Here is an 18,080-nt window from a genome sequence, read left to right on the forward strand (position 1 = left end):
AGGTTCCAGACATTGTGGAGCAGAGACAAGATGTTGCTGGAGGTGATCTGTTACACAGCCATAGATAACTAAAAATATAGTGACTTACAGAGGGAATCGTTCCCCTGACCTTGGCCTCATTAGCCTCTAACTCTTATTCTTTGAGCCCACTTGGCTTTAGAATAAGGAGGACAGAGGGGGGCATGCTGGATGCATGATACTGACTATACTGGGCAGGAATGGGCACCAGGATGTGCCCTGCCAGGAACTCCCTACAGAGCCCCTTAGCCTATCTCAACGTGTGAAGTGAAAATGAGAAACCCAGCCGGGGGCTGGAAGGCACAACACACAGAATGTGCAGTCGTGCTCACCTGAAGCAGATGTGGTCAGTTCCGGCGTGTCAGCCTCAGAAACACCCCGCACGGAGGCGCAGAGCAGGGCTGGAGCTCGTTCATTTTAATGAGCTGCCTGGCACCTGCCCTCACGGGGAGCCCGCTGGAGGCCAGATTGAGTGGACTCCATCCCTGTGTTGCTGATAAAGTTCCCTCCTCCTGATCCTGGCCCTCCCCGCACTGCAGGGCAGGGGGGAGGTCCAAGGACTCAAGAGAAGGCACGGCAAGAAGAGACCGGAAACAGGAGGCCGCTGCTTCCCCGCCGCACAGTGTCCTGTGAGGACTACCTTCCATCCCCCTGGCACCAGCTTCGAGGAATCTCCTCGGCCCTCAGCAGCTTCTGGAGACCCAAGCAGTGCCTAAGGGTCATCAGGGGGGCCAAGGTGCCCACAACGGGTAGGAGGAAAGTGAGGGAGGAAAGAAGCCACGAGGAAGAGTAAGAAGGGAAAGAGGTGCCTATACTGAGTCGGCGCAGAAGGAGCCACAGACCACGCCTCTGGGAGTTTCTGGGGACCGTGCATAGACCCAAGGTGACCTCTCTCCTCCTTAACATCTCCCCCCATTCTCCTTCCTCAGGTTTGAAAGGGCTTCCTCCCAAAGCACTCCTGTCTGCAGGCTTTGCAAACGCCGGGTGTCCCCTGTGGACTCCCTGTGGTCACAGCCCCAAGGCCACAGTGGTGCTTGATAGTTAAAAGCCAGGGAGACGGGCTTCCCTGGTGGCGCAGTGGTTGAGAATCCGCCTGCCAATGCAGGGGACACGGGTTCGAGCCCTGGTCCGGGAAGATCCCACATGCCGCGGAGCAACCAAGCCTGTGCGCCACAACTACTGAGCCTGTGCTCTAGAGCCCGTGAGCCACAACTGCTGAGCCCGTGTGCCACAGCTACTGAAGCCCGCGCGCCTAGAGCCCGTGCTCCGCAACAAGGGAAGCCATCACAATGAGAAGCCCGCGCACCGCAACGAAGAGTAGCCCCCGCTCGCCACAACTAGAGAAAGCCGGTGTACAGCAACGAAGACCCAACTCAGCAATAAATAAATAAATAAATAAATAAATAAATAAATAAATAAATAAATAAATAAATAAATAAGATTTAAAAAAAAAAGAGCCAGGAAGACCCCACTGTGTGCATCTGTCCCCAACCCTGCATTCAGTGACGCTATGCTGATAGCTGGAAACCAGCCACGGTGGAAATATTTACTCCAGGGGGATCAGCATACACTGCAAACCAGGGCTCTTATCTTTGTGGAGAGCCAGTTCTTAAACCTTTCCCAGCACGGCACTGGGCAGGGCTAGCGATGGGCCAAGATAAAGCAGGTGAGTGCAGACCAGGCCTGCTGATCTGCTCAGATGACTGTTCATGGGTGCCCAGCAAAGGCAGCACCCACATCAGCGCAATTTAGTGTCGCTATGGGCAGAGAGAGGGTTCCCTTCCGCCCATGCCCCACCCCTAGATAATGAGAAAATGTTAATACATACCCTTTCTAGTAGTTGTTTTCCCAAGTCCTGTGTCTAAGGAGCCTTGTCTCATATTTTTTGACACTAGAAGCAAGAAGGAAAGTGATGTCCTTTCCCTGCTAGGCAAACTGAGGCAAGGGATGTTGAAGTGACACATCTCATGTTACATAGGAATCTGAAATGTAAACCTGTGCACCCGTCAGTTACTCTCTCCACTTCAAACTTAAGATTAATACCTTGGGTTTGGCAACAATTCTATCTTCATTCCCTCAAAGCACTGCTATTAAAATTACAGTACACCCATGCAATAGAACACAGTATAGATCTTAAACAAATGAAGTAAATCTATGTAATCGATGCTCTGAAAAAATAATGCAGAAAGGTATTTGTATATATGTTTGCATATTTTTGAATATAGAGAATAGTGCATACATATCTATATAGTTTTATATATACATAGAACATTTTGGAAGGATACAAAAAACACCAGCAGAAACCTCAGAGTGGGAGCCAGGGTGACATATGTTTTATTGTTTCATTGTATATCTTTCGTTCTTTTTGACATTTTACCCTGTGCAAGTATTACATTCTCCATTTTTCTAAAAAGCTAGTTTAAAAGGAACAAAAAAATACTGCTGCTAAAAGCATCTTCATCACACCACTCTCTCTTCTCGAATCCAGCCAACCACTCCTCCACCCCATCTGTATCATATTCAAGCTTGCTTTTGTTCTACTTTCCAGCTATCTGCCCCATCTTGCTCCTCTTCTCTGGGCTGCCATGAAGGTACACAGCAGCCTGTCTGCCCAGCACGATGGGGTAAACATCCCAGAGAAGCTCTCATCTCTCATTTCCTAAAGACCAGCCAGTGTTCTACTTGGCCTGAGGACTTCTGTTTGGCACTAATTGATTAGAAGGAGATTCCAGGAATGATCCAGAACATCCTTTCCATGCTAAAGCAAGTAACTTTAGATCAAGTCAAAGGCAGTTTTCTTCTCCACCATGGTCAATATACTCATGGACACTAATACCCAGAAATGGTACAGGCTAAACATATGATGGTGCCAGGAAGCGTTTAGATATTAACAGGTAAAAGCTCCATATTGAGTTGTTAATCTCATCAGGAACTGTGTAGGGACAGGTAAAGGACTAGAGACAGGCAAACCTCATTCTAGTTTGCAAAAGGTGAAAATAATGTATTGATAAGTTCTGAAAACTACAAACAAAGGAGCTGGGCCCAGATATTGACCACTGGCTCAGTAAAGGGCAGACGTGATTATTTAGAAAATGATATGGTGAGCACTAAGAATAGGCCTGGCATTGCCAAGAACAAACCCTACCAGGTTGGTCTTGTTTTCTAATTCAACAAAGTGGTGAGGCTTTCACATCAAGGAAGTATAAGAGAGAATATCTGAATTGCATCAAGGACTCTTTAATAAGACCCTTGTAGAGCATGGGGTTATGTGGGCTGGAAGGATTAACTGATTGAATGGTGAGACCCCAAAGATGGTCCTCAATGCATCAAGACAGCGTGGAGGAAGGTTTTCTTGGGATCTGTATCAGAGCTCTGTTCTCAAACTAATCCTGTTCTACAAATGTGCTAATAACTTGGACAAAGATGGAGGAGACACAGTCATCAAATTTGCCTATGACTGCAATGAAAAAACAATAAATATAAGTATTTACAATCCTCCCCCTGGCTAAGGAGAAAGAAACCTTTGCTTAATACTGGGCATTTTTGGTGTTAATAAGGCATTTTGATGTTGACCTGGGGGCACCATGCTGAGGAATGAAAAAGTGAGAGAAGCTGAACTGACCTACATTTGAAAATATATGGAGCTCTCCACAAAGAAAAAGGATCTGGCCAGGGGGAAAGAATGGAGCAGCACCCTGGGAGGCAAGGGGGCATGAGGATGGGTGGGAAGAAGGTGGGAGGAAGGCTGTGAGCATGGCGACCCTGGAGGGACGTGAGCATCAGTCACAAAAAGAGCAGTTTTTAGGAAGTCTTTCAGAGTACATGATGTAATTCCTTCTTTTGATGCCCCCTCAAGAGACTGTCAGTAGAAAACTTTGCAATTTGTCAATGCTTTGAAAAGGTTGATTTTGCATTTCTTTTGGATATATCATCAAGTTGCGATGGATCTTAAGGCAGAATCAAGAAGACCCTGTTTTATTCAGGCTACAAGTGCATGATCAAAGCCCCTCAACATAAAATAGACTTTCTGAATTCAAAGATAATTTTGCATGCTGAAATTATGGGGAAATTTTTAACAAAATGAAATGTAATATAGATACGACCGAGGTCCTATATGTGGGTATAGGAAACAACTTTGCAAATACAGGATCAGGGAGATGTGACCACATTTTTTTTTAAGTATAAGCTAAAGTTGACAATAAGCTCTCTATGTGACTCAACAGTGAGAGGCTGCCAAAGTCAATGGAATCACAAGCTATATTACTAGAGAATGGAGTCCCAAAGGGGGCAGTGATAGTCCTGCTCTGCTTTGAGACAGACCACACCTGGATTACTGCTCCAGGCCCCACGCTTTAAGAGTGGTCAAGCCCAAAAGGGACTTAAAATCCTATTATATTTGGAACAATCAAAGACGCTGGTGATGTCCAGCTTCAAGAAAGTAAGAATCAAGGGAACGTGACAGCTTGAAATATCTGGGAAGGGTTGCTGAATTAGCTCTATAACTTCAAGATATTGAAGTAGGATCAATGAATAGAATTTATCTTATGTAGAGAGATTTTGGCCCAATATAAGGAATGCCTTTCTAATAGAGCTCTCTAAAGACAGAATAGATTTTCTTGGGTGGTAGTGAGTTCTCCATCACTTGATGTGTTCAGACAGGAAGGAGGGGATGCTTAGGTGAAGACGGGAGTTGGGATGAAATAACCTCTGATGTCTCTAAGGGTCTGAGGTTTTAGTTGTTTTGTGTTTTTTGTTGTATCCTCCACAGTGCCACGGGCTTCGCTTTGACTCAGTAAATGTTTACTGAAGTAAACTGGAATGATTTCAGAGTAATATTTAGGGAAGATAACCAAATCTGGCCCCAACCATCACCAAGGAGAGGAATCAAGGATGAAGTCAGGTCAGAGAGTGAGATGAAGGGAATGAGTAGACACACAGCTAAGTTAAACCCTGCCTCTTCCTTGCTCTGCAGCTGTACACCTCATTCACCAGGTATACCATCCTTTGCCCGGTACAGGCCTGTATAGAACCATTTTCCATCATTCACTCATTGAATACTCATAAAATCCAGTTCTGAATTTTTATTTTTTTTCCTTTGGCTTTCAAACTACCCCCCACTCCATTCCTTCCTCCCCAAGTCCCCAGTCTTTCTTTTTGGGTGCCCAGATTGCTTTTCTCCCCCTTTACCCTAGTTTCTTCCTACTCCAGTGGGGGATACTTATCATTCTTCTATTCCTACCCCTTTAACCTCAGAAGCTTTCTATGGCTACCAAGGGCCTGACAACCAGGCCAGGGATCCCAGTGTCTCAGAGAAGTCACAGGTAATGGGCTCAGGGTCAGCTTGTGTCATCTCGTCGCAGGGACGGTAACCTGAGGGCTGGACAGGTTTTTGCCCTACATCTAACTACACTGTGGACGTTCAGCAGCCTATAATGACTGCTTCTTCATCCTCTAGTTTGTCTTAAATGATCCGAACAATGGCATTCTCATCACCGCCCCTGACCCCCAGGGGGAAATTATTCCACTGTCGAAAGCACCTCTCTCTGTAAAGGACTGTTGTGGGCTTCTTCTGCAGGAGTTCCAAACCTTCAGTCTGTCCCTTTGTCATTCCTAATTATGCTTCCTCCCATATTAACAGGATTATTGACACCTCATCGTTTTCTTCTGTAAATAAAACTAAAGCATCCTATCGCTTCTGCTCCAGCGATTTCATCAGCACCTTTCGGGCCTGGTCATAATCTCCCTTCCTGATTCGTCATGCTTATTCAGGCATAAAGCTACAGTAAGAGAGAATACATCTTAAGAAAGAAAGAAAGAGTGAGTGATAATGATGGTGACAATGATAAAGATTTCGTCCAAAGACCAAAGCCAGATATCACAGGTTTTCATGAGACTATAAAGGTTCTGTAAAATTTCATTGTGACTGTAGAGTGAAATAGGCCAAGGGGATACTCTGCAACTCATATCATGTTTAGGATCATCCATTCAATAAACATTTATGAAGTGCCTGCCATATGTCACTGTGCTATGGATCAAAGCTGTTTCAGGCATAGTCCCTACCTTAGGGGTTTTCAGGTGAGTGGGGGACAGCATAACAAACAAGTGCAGCAATATGTTATTGATGCTAAGATAGAAGTATTCGCCAAGTAATAGGGGAATAAGGAAGAGAGTGTCAATTCAGAAAGCAATTCTTCTTGATTCTGATCATAACACCATATTCAAATTATAGCTATTCATTTTGTTATTAATAGTGCCTCTGCTGTTACAATATTTTTAAAATAAGGCTCATCTCAATGAGAAATAATAACAACATTAATATACGTTCTTCTAATCAGAAGGAACTGGAGTAAGAAGCTGCATTTGAGGCGTGGGCAGGGGGAGGATAGGAATGAATAATAAGGATCAGCGAGCAAGACCGGGTTGCAAAGGATGTAGGTGAAAAAAATATATATATATGTTCTTCAATGTCAGAATTTTAAATTATAGACATTTGATGATGGTACAATATTTACCTAGCACTTGCATAGATGTGCTGATCACTTTACCTTTTAATATCCCTGTTTCATAAATACTGAACAATTCCCCCAGAATAAAACCAAGGACTCACATGGGCAGGTAGTTCATATCCATTCATTGTTTTGTTTTGTTTTTTTTAATGTTGAAGATCTTATTGGCTTTATTCAGTGATCTATGAATCAGACAGCACCCAATTTAACAGATAAAAAGGAGCTCCCTATACATTCTTTCTTTGATTCATTTCTTATATGAATATATTCTTAGTTCCTCCTATGTGCCAAGTTCTAGTGCTGGAGATAAGATGGAGCCCAGGACAGTAGGTCCCTGATCTTGTGCAGTGTGCACTGTGGATGAAGGCAAGAATGAACCAGTTAAATGAATGAACAGGATAATTTCAGGTACTTGTTTGTTCTATGAATAATATGAGAATATGGTGTTGTGAGGTGAGGAAAGGTTTCTCTGAGGTGGTAACCTCCGAGCTGAGGCTTGAAAGGCAAGAAGGAGCCAGCCAGGGGAAGACGTGGGGAGAGGAAGGAGTCAGTGCAGGGGCCCCGAGGTGGAATGTAGAGGAAGAATAATCCTCACTCCCAAAGAAGGCAAGCTTTGGGAACCACGAAAGAGTCAGTGTGGGCAGAACTTTGCAAGGGAAAGAAATGGAGCAAGCCCTTAGAAACACACAAACAAACATAATAATCCAATTGGGAAAAATAAAGTAGAAAAGAGCTAGGAAAAAATGCATAGCTCTAAAAAGGTCGTTGGGTCGTATGACATCTTATGCCATACGGACCAAGCCTGGCTCCATAAAATGGAATTCGTAGACCAAAGAGAAGAAGGAAACTGACAAAATGATGACATGAGGATAGAAGAATGTTGATTAGAAACACAGAAATGGAGACTGTGTCCATTAGGAAGGCTTTGGTCTACAAGTAACAGCATACACATCCAGCTGCTTAAAAGACAGTTAATATCTCACATGAGTAGCCTGGAGTTAGGTGGCTCCTGGTCTAGTGCAGGGACTCCCTGAGGTTATCAAGGATCCAGCCTCTTTCTATTTTGTCTGTGTCTCATCCTTGGTAAGTTGGATTTTTGCTCTTAGACTTAACTTAAGCCCCAAAGAAACGCAAAGAAGCAGTGCCAGAAAGCTCTTCTGGAGTTGCTCTCCCTTCTAACAGCAAGTAGAGTATTTCAGAATGCTTCCGTATAACTGACTGGCAAGAACTGGGTCACACAGCCACTCCAAGCTGCAAGGGAGGTTGTGAAAATGAGTGTCTGGCAAAGAACAGGATTACTAACACTGATTTGGACTAATCGAGATCCCAAGAGTCATCCCCTGCAGATTTGATCAACGTGGAGAGCCTTGGAACAGAGGAAGGAGGGAATAGTGGGTCATAGGAACGCAGGGCCACTCACTGGGGTCCCTCGTCAGGGTAAGAGGGGAGAAGGAGGGAGTACAGAGTAATGGAAAGACCCCCAGATCTGGAATCAGAAGACATGGGTTACAATCCCCCCTCTGGGAAAATTACGAAAACAATCTCAGCCAGAGTTCCTTCATCTATAAAATGGAAGTGACAACACCACCTACCTGTCAGGTAGGCTGTGAGGAGCAGAAATTGTCAGAGTGGGTTGTTAAGTACTTAGCGTATTCCCAAGACTCTATGGGGAATGCAGGGAGAAAGTATTAAAGTAATTTCTATTTCTATTTATTTTTCTCAGCCTTTAAAAATATCAATATATACTGTTATATATTATATAATAGTATATAATATATCATAATATATGCATATAATATACATACTACATTACAATAAATGTACATATGTTGGGACCGCTCAAAAAATTTACTGATAAGCCTCCAGGGTTTTAAAATAAACAGTTTGGAAACACCTTTTTAAAGAACACAATGCATATAAGGTACTTAGCACAGGACTGGGCATGTATTGAGCCTTCAGAAAAGGCTGGTGGCCGAGCTGCCTTTCAGATGCAGTGGGATTGCGATTTTTACTGGCACGAGCAGGTATCTGTGACAGTCCCTCCCAACTCCACTCTCAAAATGCTGCACATCATGTATTCTTTTGCCACCTCAAATCCCTCTCCCAGAAAACAGGATTACAAGCCACGCACCACGCAAGCGGCTCCCAGGAGCCAATATCATGTAGCTTCCCCAACCCCTGGCATCTTCTCTTTGGCCAGGTGGGCACTTCTGTGAAGGGGTGAACAAAGGCAAGGAGGAGGGGAAGCCAAGCCAGCCAGGGGATGAGACCTGCCGGCACAGGAAGGAAAAGGAAAAGGCCCCTGTGGGAGGGGAGAGTTAAAACTCAAATGGGGTTTGGGAATATTCTGTGCAATTCCTCTCTCCCTGTGAACCCTGCCTCCCATTAGCATGGACGAATGAGAAACGCCCATATCTCCTTTTCATCCACCCTCATCTTTCTTTGCAGGGACTCCGGGCACTTTAGGAAGAACATCTCTTTCTTGCCCTGAACATCACCTCTGCGGTGGGCATGCGTAGAGAAATAAAGTCACAAGGTCACTTAGTGGTTCAGCTGGAATACACCCAGGAGTCGTGACACCCGATTGAAATCACTTTTCTCATTAAAAGTACAAAGATAAAGCCTCCTTTATAAATAGGAGGTCCTTAAATATTATCTGTGGCCATCAGTTCTGCTGGCTGTGCAGGCATTGTTTGTTTATTTAATTTAACCTTTTCTTCCCCTCAAAGCTTTTGGGTTTGCCTTTAAAAACCCACGCTAAACCCTCACTTAACCATCTGACCGGCTCCCCTTTAGCTCCCTTTAAACCAGCTGCCGATAAAGGAATAAACTTGCTGAAGAAAGAAGAAATGAGCCTCCTGAACACTGTAGTACTTTATGCTGCCGCTGTCCAGGCTGAAGGCCCTCTCAATGAATTGAGAGATAATGCTAATGGAATTACACATCCTGACTGGATCAGGGGCTGCCCCGGCAAGATAAATACCAAAGCAAGGCCAAGGCATTTAATCAAAAATAAACCCCTTCCATGTCCCCTTTTTTCCTTCAGAGTTAAAAAAACAAAAACGAAAACAAAACAAAACACAAAAACCCAAGACCTTGGCTTGCCACATATATTACCTCACTCCCTTTATGCTATTATTCCAAATTATTTGGTATGGGGGAGGTCCCACATACACACACATTTGGAAGCAAATTAAATTAGTAAGAGCCACCCACCCAACATGTGTTTACAGTGACGCAAATGACACCGCGGCAAACCTCTCAGAAGATAAACTGTATGTGGATTAATTCCTGGAGATGATGTAGCACTTATCTGTTTTGTTTAGGCTCAATTTGAAATAAGATAAAATTGTTGGGCCCTGTGATCTGCCTGGTGAAGCTGTTTACTGCACAACTGACATGCAACGGGGGCTGTTATGAATATAGATTAGCAAGTGGCAGTGGCTGGTGGTCGCCTCCTTCCAGCTCACTCCTGCCCCCCTCAGGTGGCATTAGTGACGCTCACAGAGCATGGGTCTGAGGTCCCAGCTCGGACCTGGGTCCAAAAAAAAAATAATTTATATAATGGTAATCTGTCATCTTTGGGGTCTCATGATGTGTCCTGATTCATTCTAGAATTAAAATGAATTTAGCGACGCCTCTCTAGGGAACCCGTGACATCCTGGTGTATCATTCAGAGCTTATTTTTGTAAGTAACAGAAGTGGATTCTGCTTCTCTTACACAAACAAGGGGCTTACAGGAAGAATATCAGGGACTCATAAGAGTGGGATGCCAGGGGGTTCTGGAGGATGACCAGGAGGAGGCCCGGCGAGGCCAGCCTACAGGAACAGGCTAGTCTGAGTGTTGCTGTGGCCTCTGTGTCATGGCATCACTTACTCAGGGGACAAGGCCCAGGAGAATGGGTCTGACGGGCTGAGTCTAAGGCATGTGTCCATCTGGCTACCTGGAGATAGAAGGAGGGTCTGCCCTTTCAAATCAGAGAATGGGATACACGTACTATCTTTCAAGGAAGCGCCATACAATAGGAGACTCTCCAAGAGGGAGATCAGGTGCTAATAAAAAGAGGTGGAATGATGGGCACCTCCAAACTGGCAAATGACTCCTTTACTAGGGCTGAGAAAAACATGCTTGGGAATCCTTGTTTAGTCTGACGTCAAGTAGGAGATAGCTTGCAGTAATGAAAAGAGCTCTTAACAATGAATTAGGAGTCCCAGACCTAGGCTTGGGTGCTAAGGCAGATCTGTTTGAGCTGAGGCAAGTCCATTTCCCTCTAGCTCACTATTACGGGTTGAATTATGCCCCTGCCAAAATACGTAAGTTAAAATCCTAACCACCCGTACCTCAGAATTGACCTTAATTGAAAATAACGGTCATTGCAGGTGTAATTCATTAAAATGAGATCACACTAGAGTAGAGTGGGCCCCTAATGCATAATAATTTATACAAAGGGGAAATTTGGACACAGACACATGGGGAAAATGCCATGCTCTCCATAACTGGAGTTATGTCGCCACAAGCCAAGGAACTACTAGAAGCTAAGAGAGAAGCCTGGAATAGATCTTTCTCTAGTGCCTTCAGAGGGAGCCTGGCCCTGCCGACACCTTGATCTCAGACTTCTAGCCTCCAGAACTGTGAGACAATAAATCTCTGTTAAGCCACACAGTTTGTGATACTTTGTTACAGTAGCCCTAGGAAGCTAATGCACTCAGCTTCTGTAAGGGGAGTGGGTTGGATTTGGTTTGTGACTTTCAAACTGAGTCTTGACTTGAGTTTGAACTTCCTCAGAGTCCTAGGAGTTCTTGGCAGAATCCTTTGAAAACCAAGAGGCCAGGTGATCTCCAAACCCCCTCCAGCGCTCTCTAAATTAAAGCCCTTTTAAGTTTGGACAAAGCAGTGTTCAAATTTTTGGAAAGGATGTTCCAGGGGCATTTTTTTTCTCTAGCTGTGTGGATAAGCTAGTCCCTTAATTGGCCCCATGCCAGTCTCCATACCACACACATCCACCCTGCTTTATCAGCCACTGAGCCCTAGGAAAATGAGGCTACTTCATCCAGTTTGCAGATTTCTTGGTCTAGTCCAGTGACATATCCACTCAGACACATACATCTTTGCTGGGCTTGGATCCTGGAGACTCCGTCCCATTCTAGACCCTGATCCAGCCAGTCGGAAGGTTCTGTGACCTACCACTCCCTCATCTCCCTACATCGATCCCCAGTATCCAGAGGCCATGTCCAATGCCTCATAGAACAATATATACCCCCTTGAGATGTATATGATGTCCTTGTTTCTATCTTTAAACAGAGAAAGAAAGATCATGATGTCACAAATATTTGGGGGTACCAGGCACCATGCCAGACGTGATCGCACACATGTCAGAAGGCTCTACGTGACATCATGATGCTGTGGGGACTGACCGACTATCTGTCTCCCAGGCTAGACTGAAACCTCCATGCAAATGGGAGCCACTGTGCCACTTGGGTTTGAATCCTCAGATCCAGGTAGACAAACCATTAAGTGCCACAGTTGAAGATCCAAAGAGCTATCTCCTTCCTGAAGCCTATGGTATTTTAAAACCTGGAAAAAAGGGGTGCATTCACAACATCCAGACTCACGTCACAGCAGAGAGGAAGACTTGTCCAGCTCCACTCGCCCAACCTGATTCTGCTCCTGCATTAGTAGATCTGTGACTCCCACGCAGAGGGAGATCCCCACGAGACAAAGAAACAGAGGCGGCCATTCTTTCTTCCTCCAAGTTTTGTTACAAAATTGTTTCATACATACATAAACAGTATAAAAATTACTGAAATGAACACACAGATACCCTCCACTCTCTGCCCAACGGTCATTATCCTTCAGGCACATTTGTAGGCATCGTGAAATGTCACTTCTAGATACTTCAGCGTATCTCTCTTGGGAATAAAACATTATCTTACTTAACTGCCATACCATTATCACACATAATAAAATTAATAATAATTCCATAATATTATCAAATATCAAGTCTATATTCAATTTTTTCCACCACCCTAAGGAATGTCTTTCACAGTTGTGTTGGTTTCTAATCAGGATCCAATCAAAGTTCACACGTTGCATTTGCTTGTTGTGTCTTTTGAGCCTCCTTTAATTCAGCATAGTCCTCTAATTCCTTTCTTTCATGACACTGACTTTTTGAGGATCCTGGGCTCAAAAATGAAATGTTTTCCGTTCTCACACTGTCTGTTTCCTCCTGGTGTTGTGTGACTTGTCCCTCTGTCCCCTAGAGGCGGCCGCCATCTTGACCTACCAAAAACTCTGACTGTGAATTTAGGCTAAGATAGAAACAAGGCTGGATGCTCCTGTCCTACAGTCCCCTGATCTCTCTCTCCACCAAGTGCAGGCTGCACACCAGCATCTCCACCATGGCACTGCCACTGAATGCTCAGTCCTGCCAAGCCACTGCTCCAGGACCACTGCACGGCAGTGCTCTCCCTCTCCGTACCCTATTGCCTCTGAGGTCCGAGTGCACACAGCTGGAAACATACAAGCAGTGCCACAAAAGATTACAAAGATTTAAAGGTTTCTCGGTGATTTATGTCTCTTTAATTAAGGGCTTTTAAGCTTTAATTAAAAAGTTACAGAAGTTGTCTTTACTTCTAAAAAAAAAAATGTGCTCATGGTTGACTGCCTGCGTGAATTAAACAGCATCAGATCCCCAGGCTGGCTCCATGCTAGACCCCTAGAGCTCATTTTCAGGGTAGGGGGAAGGAGGTCAGTGAGAAATACCATTAAGAAGAGAGGCTGTGACAACTTTCATTACTTTCTGATGATCATGCAATAATTTTCCATGATAAATCATCCTATTGCATCTGCAAATTTAGAGGCAGAATCTAAATGCCAAAGGAAAAAAAAAAAAAAGCACTGGGACCTGGTTTAAAGGGATTTACCTCGTAGTTGAGGAAGCAGAGTCAAAGTTGATGTTTTATTACTAATTGTTTGATAGGTTCTCAGGTCACACTAATTATGTGTGGTATATGATTGTGCAGAGTTTTAATCTGGGCTCCATGGAGAGTCTGGAGCCAGCATAAGAATCCACTTCTGAACCTAGATGCAACCCTAGACTGGCAGATTGTCTGAGTCATTTGCACAGTTCTGTGGGCTCAGCTCAGGTATCAAGACACCTTCTTCTATTCCTTATACAGGATTATCACCCCTTGCCTTTGCATTCCCATTGGATTTATTTTTAACATTCACTTTTAATTTTTCCTCCATTATTCTTTGAATTACATTATTTATGCCATGCCTGCCTCTTCCTCTGGTGTGCCATTGAGCTGCTATAATCTCATCTCCCCAGCTCCCACCCAGGTAGAAGTTACACCACCATGATTTGTATCCCCACTCTACCATGAGCAGAATTGTTCCAAAATATCTTAATCACTTTACTCCACTTTTCAAATGAAATACGTCTATCTCCTTCTACTCAACTGTAAGCCCTAATGACCATAATTTGATCATCTTTTTTCTTTTCTAGTCTACTAGATCTTAGGTCAGAGAATTGAATCAACCATACTCCTAGTTCATGACACATTCATTCCTGTATGGCCTCTCTCCATTCATTCATTCAGTCATTCTTGTACCTATTTATTCCCTTAACTCCCCTTTCCCAATGCTGTTACCTTGATCATTGACTACCATTCTAATGAAGTTAATGAAGTTCTTTTGTTTTTATGCATTCTTATAAAATTTGTATATTTTTTATGTACGTGGAATTTTTATTTACATAAATATATAATGTCATAGGCTTCATGTTGTTTTCTAGAATAATATACGTATATATATTCATATATGTGGTAGGAATTCACTGCTCTTTTTAAGTTTGATGGGATGAAACTTTAAAACTATCTGAGCCTGGATTTTGAGGGGATAAGAGGTCTTTGGTTATCATTCCAATTTTTTTTAATACTTATGTTCTAAGTAGGTTCTCTAATTTTTTTCTTGTACCAATTTTGGCATTTACAGTTCCTAAAAATGTATCCATTACATTATTACATCTATTCATAATTTGCTTATTATTCTAATCTCTGCTTTGTCTGTAGTTATTTGTCTTTTCATTCCACATTTTATTTATTTGTATTTTCTCTCTTTTGTCTTGATCAGTCTTTTCAGAGGTCTAACTATTGAACTAATGATGTCAAAGAATCGGCTTTTGATTTTGTTAATCTTTTCTATTTTTTTTGTTCTCAATTTCTAACTTCTTCTTTTATATTTATTATTTCATTTATTCTTGTTTCTTTGGGTTAGCGTCTTACTTCTTTTTTGCTTTATATCTCCAGAGATGAGCACATACTTAGTATACAGAAGCTTTTTATCAAATGTTTACTGAATAAATGAATGAACTGTAAACACCTTGAGATCGGGTAATATGTCTTATCCATCTTCATAGTCCTCAAAGCACCTACTACATCACCTAGCACATGGGAGGCCTCAGTAAGTATTGAGAGAATATTTACTGAGGGAATTGTTAATATAAAGAAATATACTCCTCCCTAAAGGAACCTCTGGAGGTCATCTAATTGAGTTTTCTAATTTAAAAAAAGAAAAGACAACCATTAGTGACTTTAGTGATCCTCTATTCTCTTCTTCTTCTTTAGTGATAGAACCCCTAATTTTAGCTAAGCACAGAACCATCTGGAATAAAGACCAAGTGATTACATTCTGGCCGATGGGATATAAGTGAAAATGGCGGGTACAACTTGAGAAAGTGTACTTCAAGGGAGGAGATGTGTCTTTCTCCTTCCCCGTGCTTTCTGGAACGTGGATACGATGGTTGCCGTTCAAGGAGCTATAATGGATCAGGAGGTGACCTTGGGAACAGAAGCCCGCAAGACAGAGGAACAAGATAAAGTGTCTGGGCTCCTCATACCAGGAAGCTTCTGTGGCAGCCCCAGGTGAATGCTTTCGGACTTCTTTACAAGAGAGAGAACTCCTATCTCGTTTAAGACGCTGTTTGGGGCCTTTTCTTGGGGAAGGGGGCAGGGGAGTTCTGTCACATGTAGCTGAACATATTAACTAATTAGAATAGAATTAGATTAGTAACTGATTCAGTGGGTACATGTCAGTCCTTTTCTAAAGCACATCTCTCCTCACGCAACGAAGACCTAAGGAAGAAGGTGATGATAAAATCCCCATTTCTCACCTTTGGGAAAAGCAATGAGGGAGCTGAGAATTAGACTCACCTCTCATTCTTACTCAGATCTCAATTTACTTGGTGAAATGTACTCTTCTAAACTAAATCAATTAGAAGAGGGCTGGTTCCAAAGGTTCTAATCACAGAAGAATCTAGGGTTTCTCACATGAACTCCCAATAATTTGCAGCCCTAGTGATTACCTGGGTAAACTCCAGTTAAACCTCCATTTCTCAGACTCTGGTATGATTTTTCTCAGGCTTGACCCCCTGGCTTACTAGGTAATCAGGTTCCCAGTCCCCTTCAGGAAGGTTAAACACAACTAAATCAAAATATGAAAGCCCTGTCCCCTCTACATGGCTAATGACCTTGACTCTCAGAATGCTGCTCTGTGTGTTTCTCCATGAGTTGTGGTTTGGGGTGCACACTCAGCATGGCTTTGCACACCCCAGAGCAAGCTTCATGGGTGACACCTACATGCTCTGTAATCTATAAAATCAAATGGCCATGTCGCCTCTGTCTCACTGCCAACTTCTTTATGTCTATATGGTCTCCTTGCGGTGACGAGGGGATTCTTGGAGGGTTCTCTCTTAAGTGGCATCATTATCAATGGCCACACTCAACATCAGCCCTGGATCGATACCAGAATTCTACAGAAAAGAAACAGACAGTTCTAGGTTCAGAGAAGGGGTTATAGCTCCTGGACACCATGGCCTGGGTATGTAGGGCAAAGAATCCAAAGTCTTAGCTGAACTCTGCCCTTGGGGATTGATAGGGAAGAGGGAAGTTCAAAGGACTTAGGATGGCTTCGTGCTCTTAAAAGTGAGCTAGATGGAGAGCAGCCTCTGACCCAGACATCTCACCAGCAAAGAGGAAAAGAAGACATATTGTTTACTAAGAGTGCTTTCTATGTGCCAGGCACTGTAGCAGGTACTTTCACATACATCTCTCACTGAATCTCTTGTTCAGGTGAAAGGCAATATAGTGCAATGGTTAAGCATAATTAGTAGCTATGTGATCTGGCGTGAGTGACTAACTTCTCTGGGATTCAGGTAAAAGGGAGGTAAAGTAGTTCTTACCTCATAAGGTTGATATAATCAAGGCATTTAGAACTGTGTCTATCATATAATAAGCTCTCAATAACAGCTTCTAGGCTATTATTGTTAATCATCACCATGACACTTCAAAATGGGTTTTATGATGCCCCCTAATAAAGTTATGGAACAAAGTTACAGAATATTAGAGTCAGAGGCTTAAAGTAGCTTTCCCAAATTCAACTGCTAATAAGTGGAGGAACCAGGATTCAAATCCAGGTTCATCTAACTCCAACCTCCTTGCTCTTTGCCCCAGACATTTTCCAGAAAGCCGACCCTTCCCTAGCTGATTGTTCTAGACACAATTTAGCACTCCTTATGAAAAAAGTACTTACTATCTGGGTCACTAATATGGTTAGTAGTTAGGGCACTGACTGTGAGTGGACTATTGTCCTTTGAGGAGGTGACCACTGATCATAACCCTCTCTCCTCTGCCTTCATAATCAGCTGAGATATAGAGTGAAACAGGAGTTAAATAGGAATAAAAATATTGGGGTTTTTTTTGCTGGCAAAAGTAGAGGACACGGTTTAGACCCAAGATGAAGGCAAGTTTCCTACTCTTTCTTCCCAAGCCCCAACCTTGGCGTGCTCACTCGGCAGGGGGGAGGGGGCGTTGAGGAGGCAGAATAGGCAGAGGAGACATGTACCCAGCACCAGGATGGTTACCATGAAAGACAATGGCCTGTCTCTATCTTAGCCAGGAAAGAGAGTCCAAGAGAGACCAGAGACATGGGAATCAGTCTCTGATGCAGATCCTGCCCCATGGGGACACGTGGACAAAAAATGTCAGACTCTCACCATCTCACCTGTCAGTGGAATCTCCCTCCACCCTTGGAGGATTTGGTGAGAGGTAGATAGAAGCTTCTTCCTGATACTATCAGGGAGTGTTGGTACAATTCTACGAACCAAAAGAAACATGGAGAAAGAAAGAGAATCTCCCCCTTTACCGTAACCCCAAATTCCTGATACATATGCCCATCAACCACTTAGAGTCAATCAGTCACAACTAGAAAAAAAAATCCCACAGGTACCCAGAAAAGAGCTGTTAGCCTTGAAATAAAAATATTATTTTTTTTCTTTCTTTTTATGCCATGTTTTTATTCTTCTCATAGCCAGTTTGCTGGTTTCACTCTTCTTTCAAGTAGCTCCCACACTAATGCAATTGGTACTTTAAATGTCTCAAAGAAACAGCACAGACCACTGGGATCTGTATTCTCTTTCTTGAAAAAACAAAATTCAAATGGACTGCAGTGAGTTAGGTGGAATTAATTCCACCCTGGGAAGAGAAAAGCCAAGCAGT

General features: G+C 43.3%; 1 protein-coding gene across 6 annotated transcripts in view; it reads right to left on the bottom strand.

Moving 5' to 3' along the window:
* The window catches only part of PLXNA4 (plexin A4), a 596,073-nt gene that overhangs the window by 435,849 nt on the left and 142,144 nt on the right, over positions 1–18,080 (bottom strand). For 2 of the 6 annotated variants that reach the window (XM_082472849.1, XM_082472853.1), the window contains exon 1: positions 1,847–8,304. The exons of the other annotated variants lie outside the window; for them this stretch is intronic. In XM_082472849.1, the coding sequence (XP_082328975.1) occupies positions 1,847–1,982 (136 nt within the window). In that variant the 5' untranslated portion in view covers positions 1,983–8,304. Of the gene's footprint in view, positions 1–1,846; positions 8,305–18,080 lie in introns of those variants that run through there. 6 annotated transcript variants of the gene reach the window in all.

This window comes from Balaenoptera physalus (genome assembly GCF_965194825.1).
Source record: "Balaenoptera physalus genome assembly, chromosome: 8".
NCBI lineage: Eukaryota > Metazoa > Chordata > Mammalia > Artiodactyla > Balaenopteridae > Balaenoptera > Balaenoptera physalus.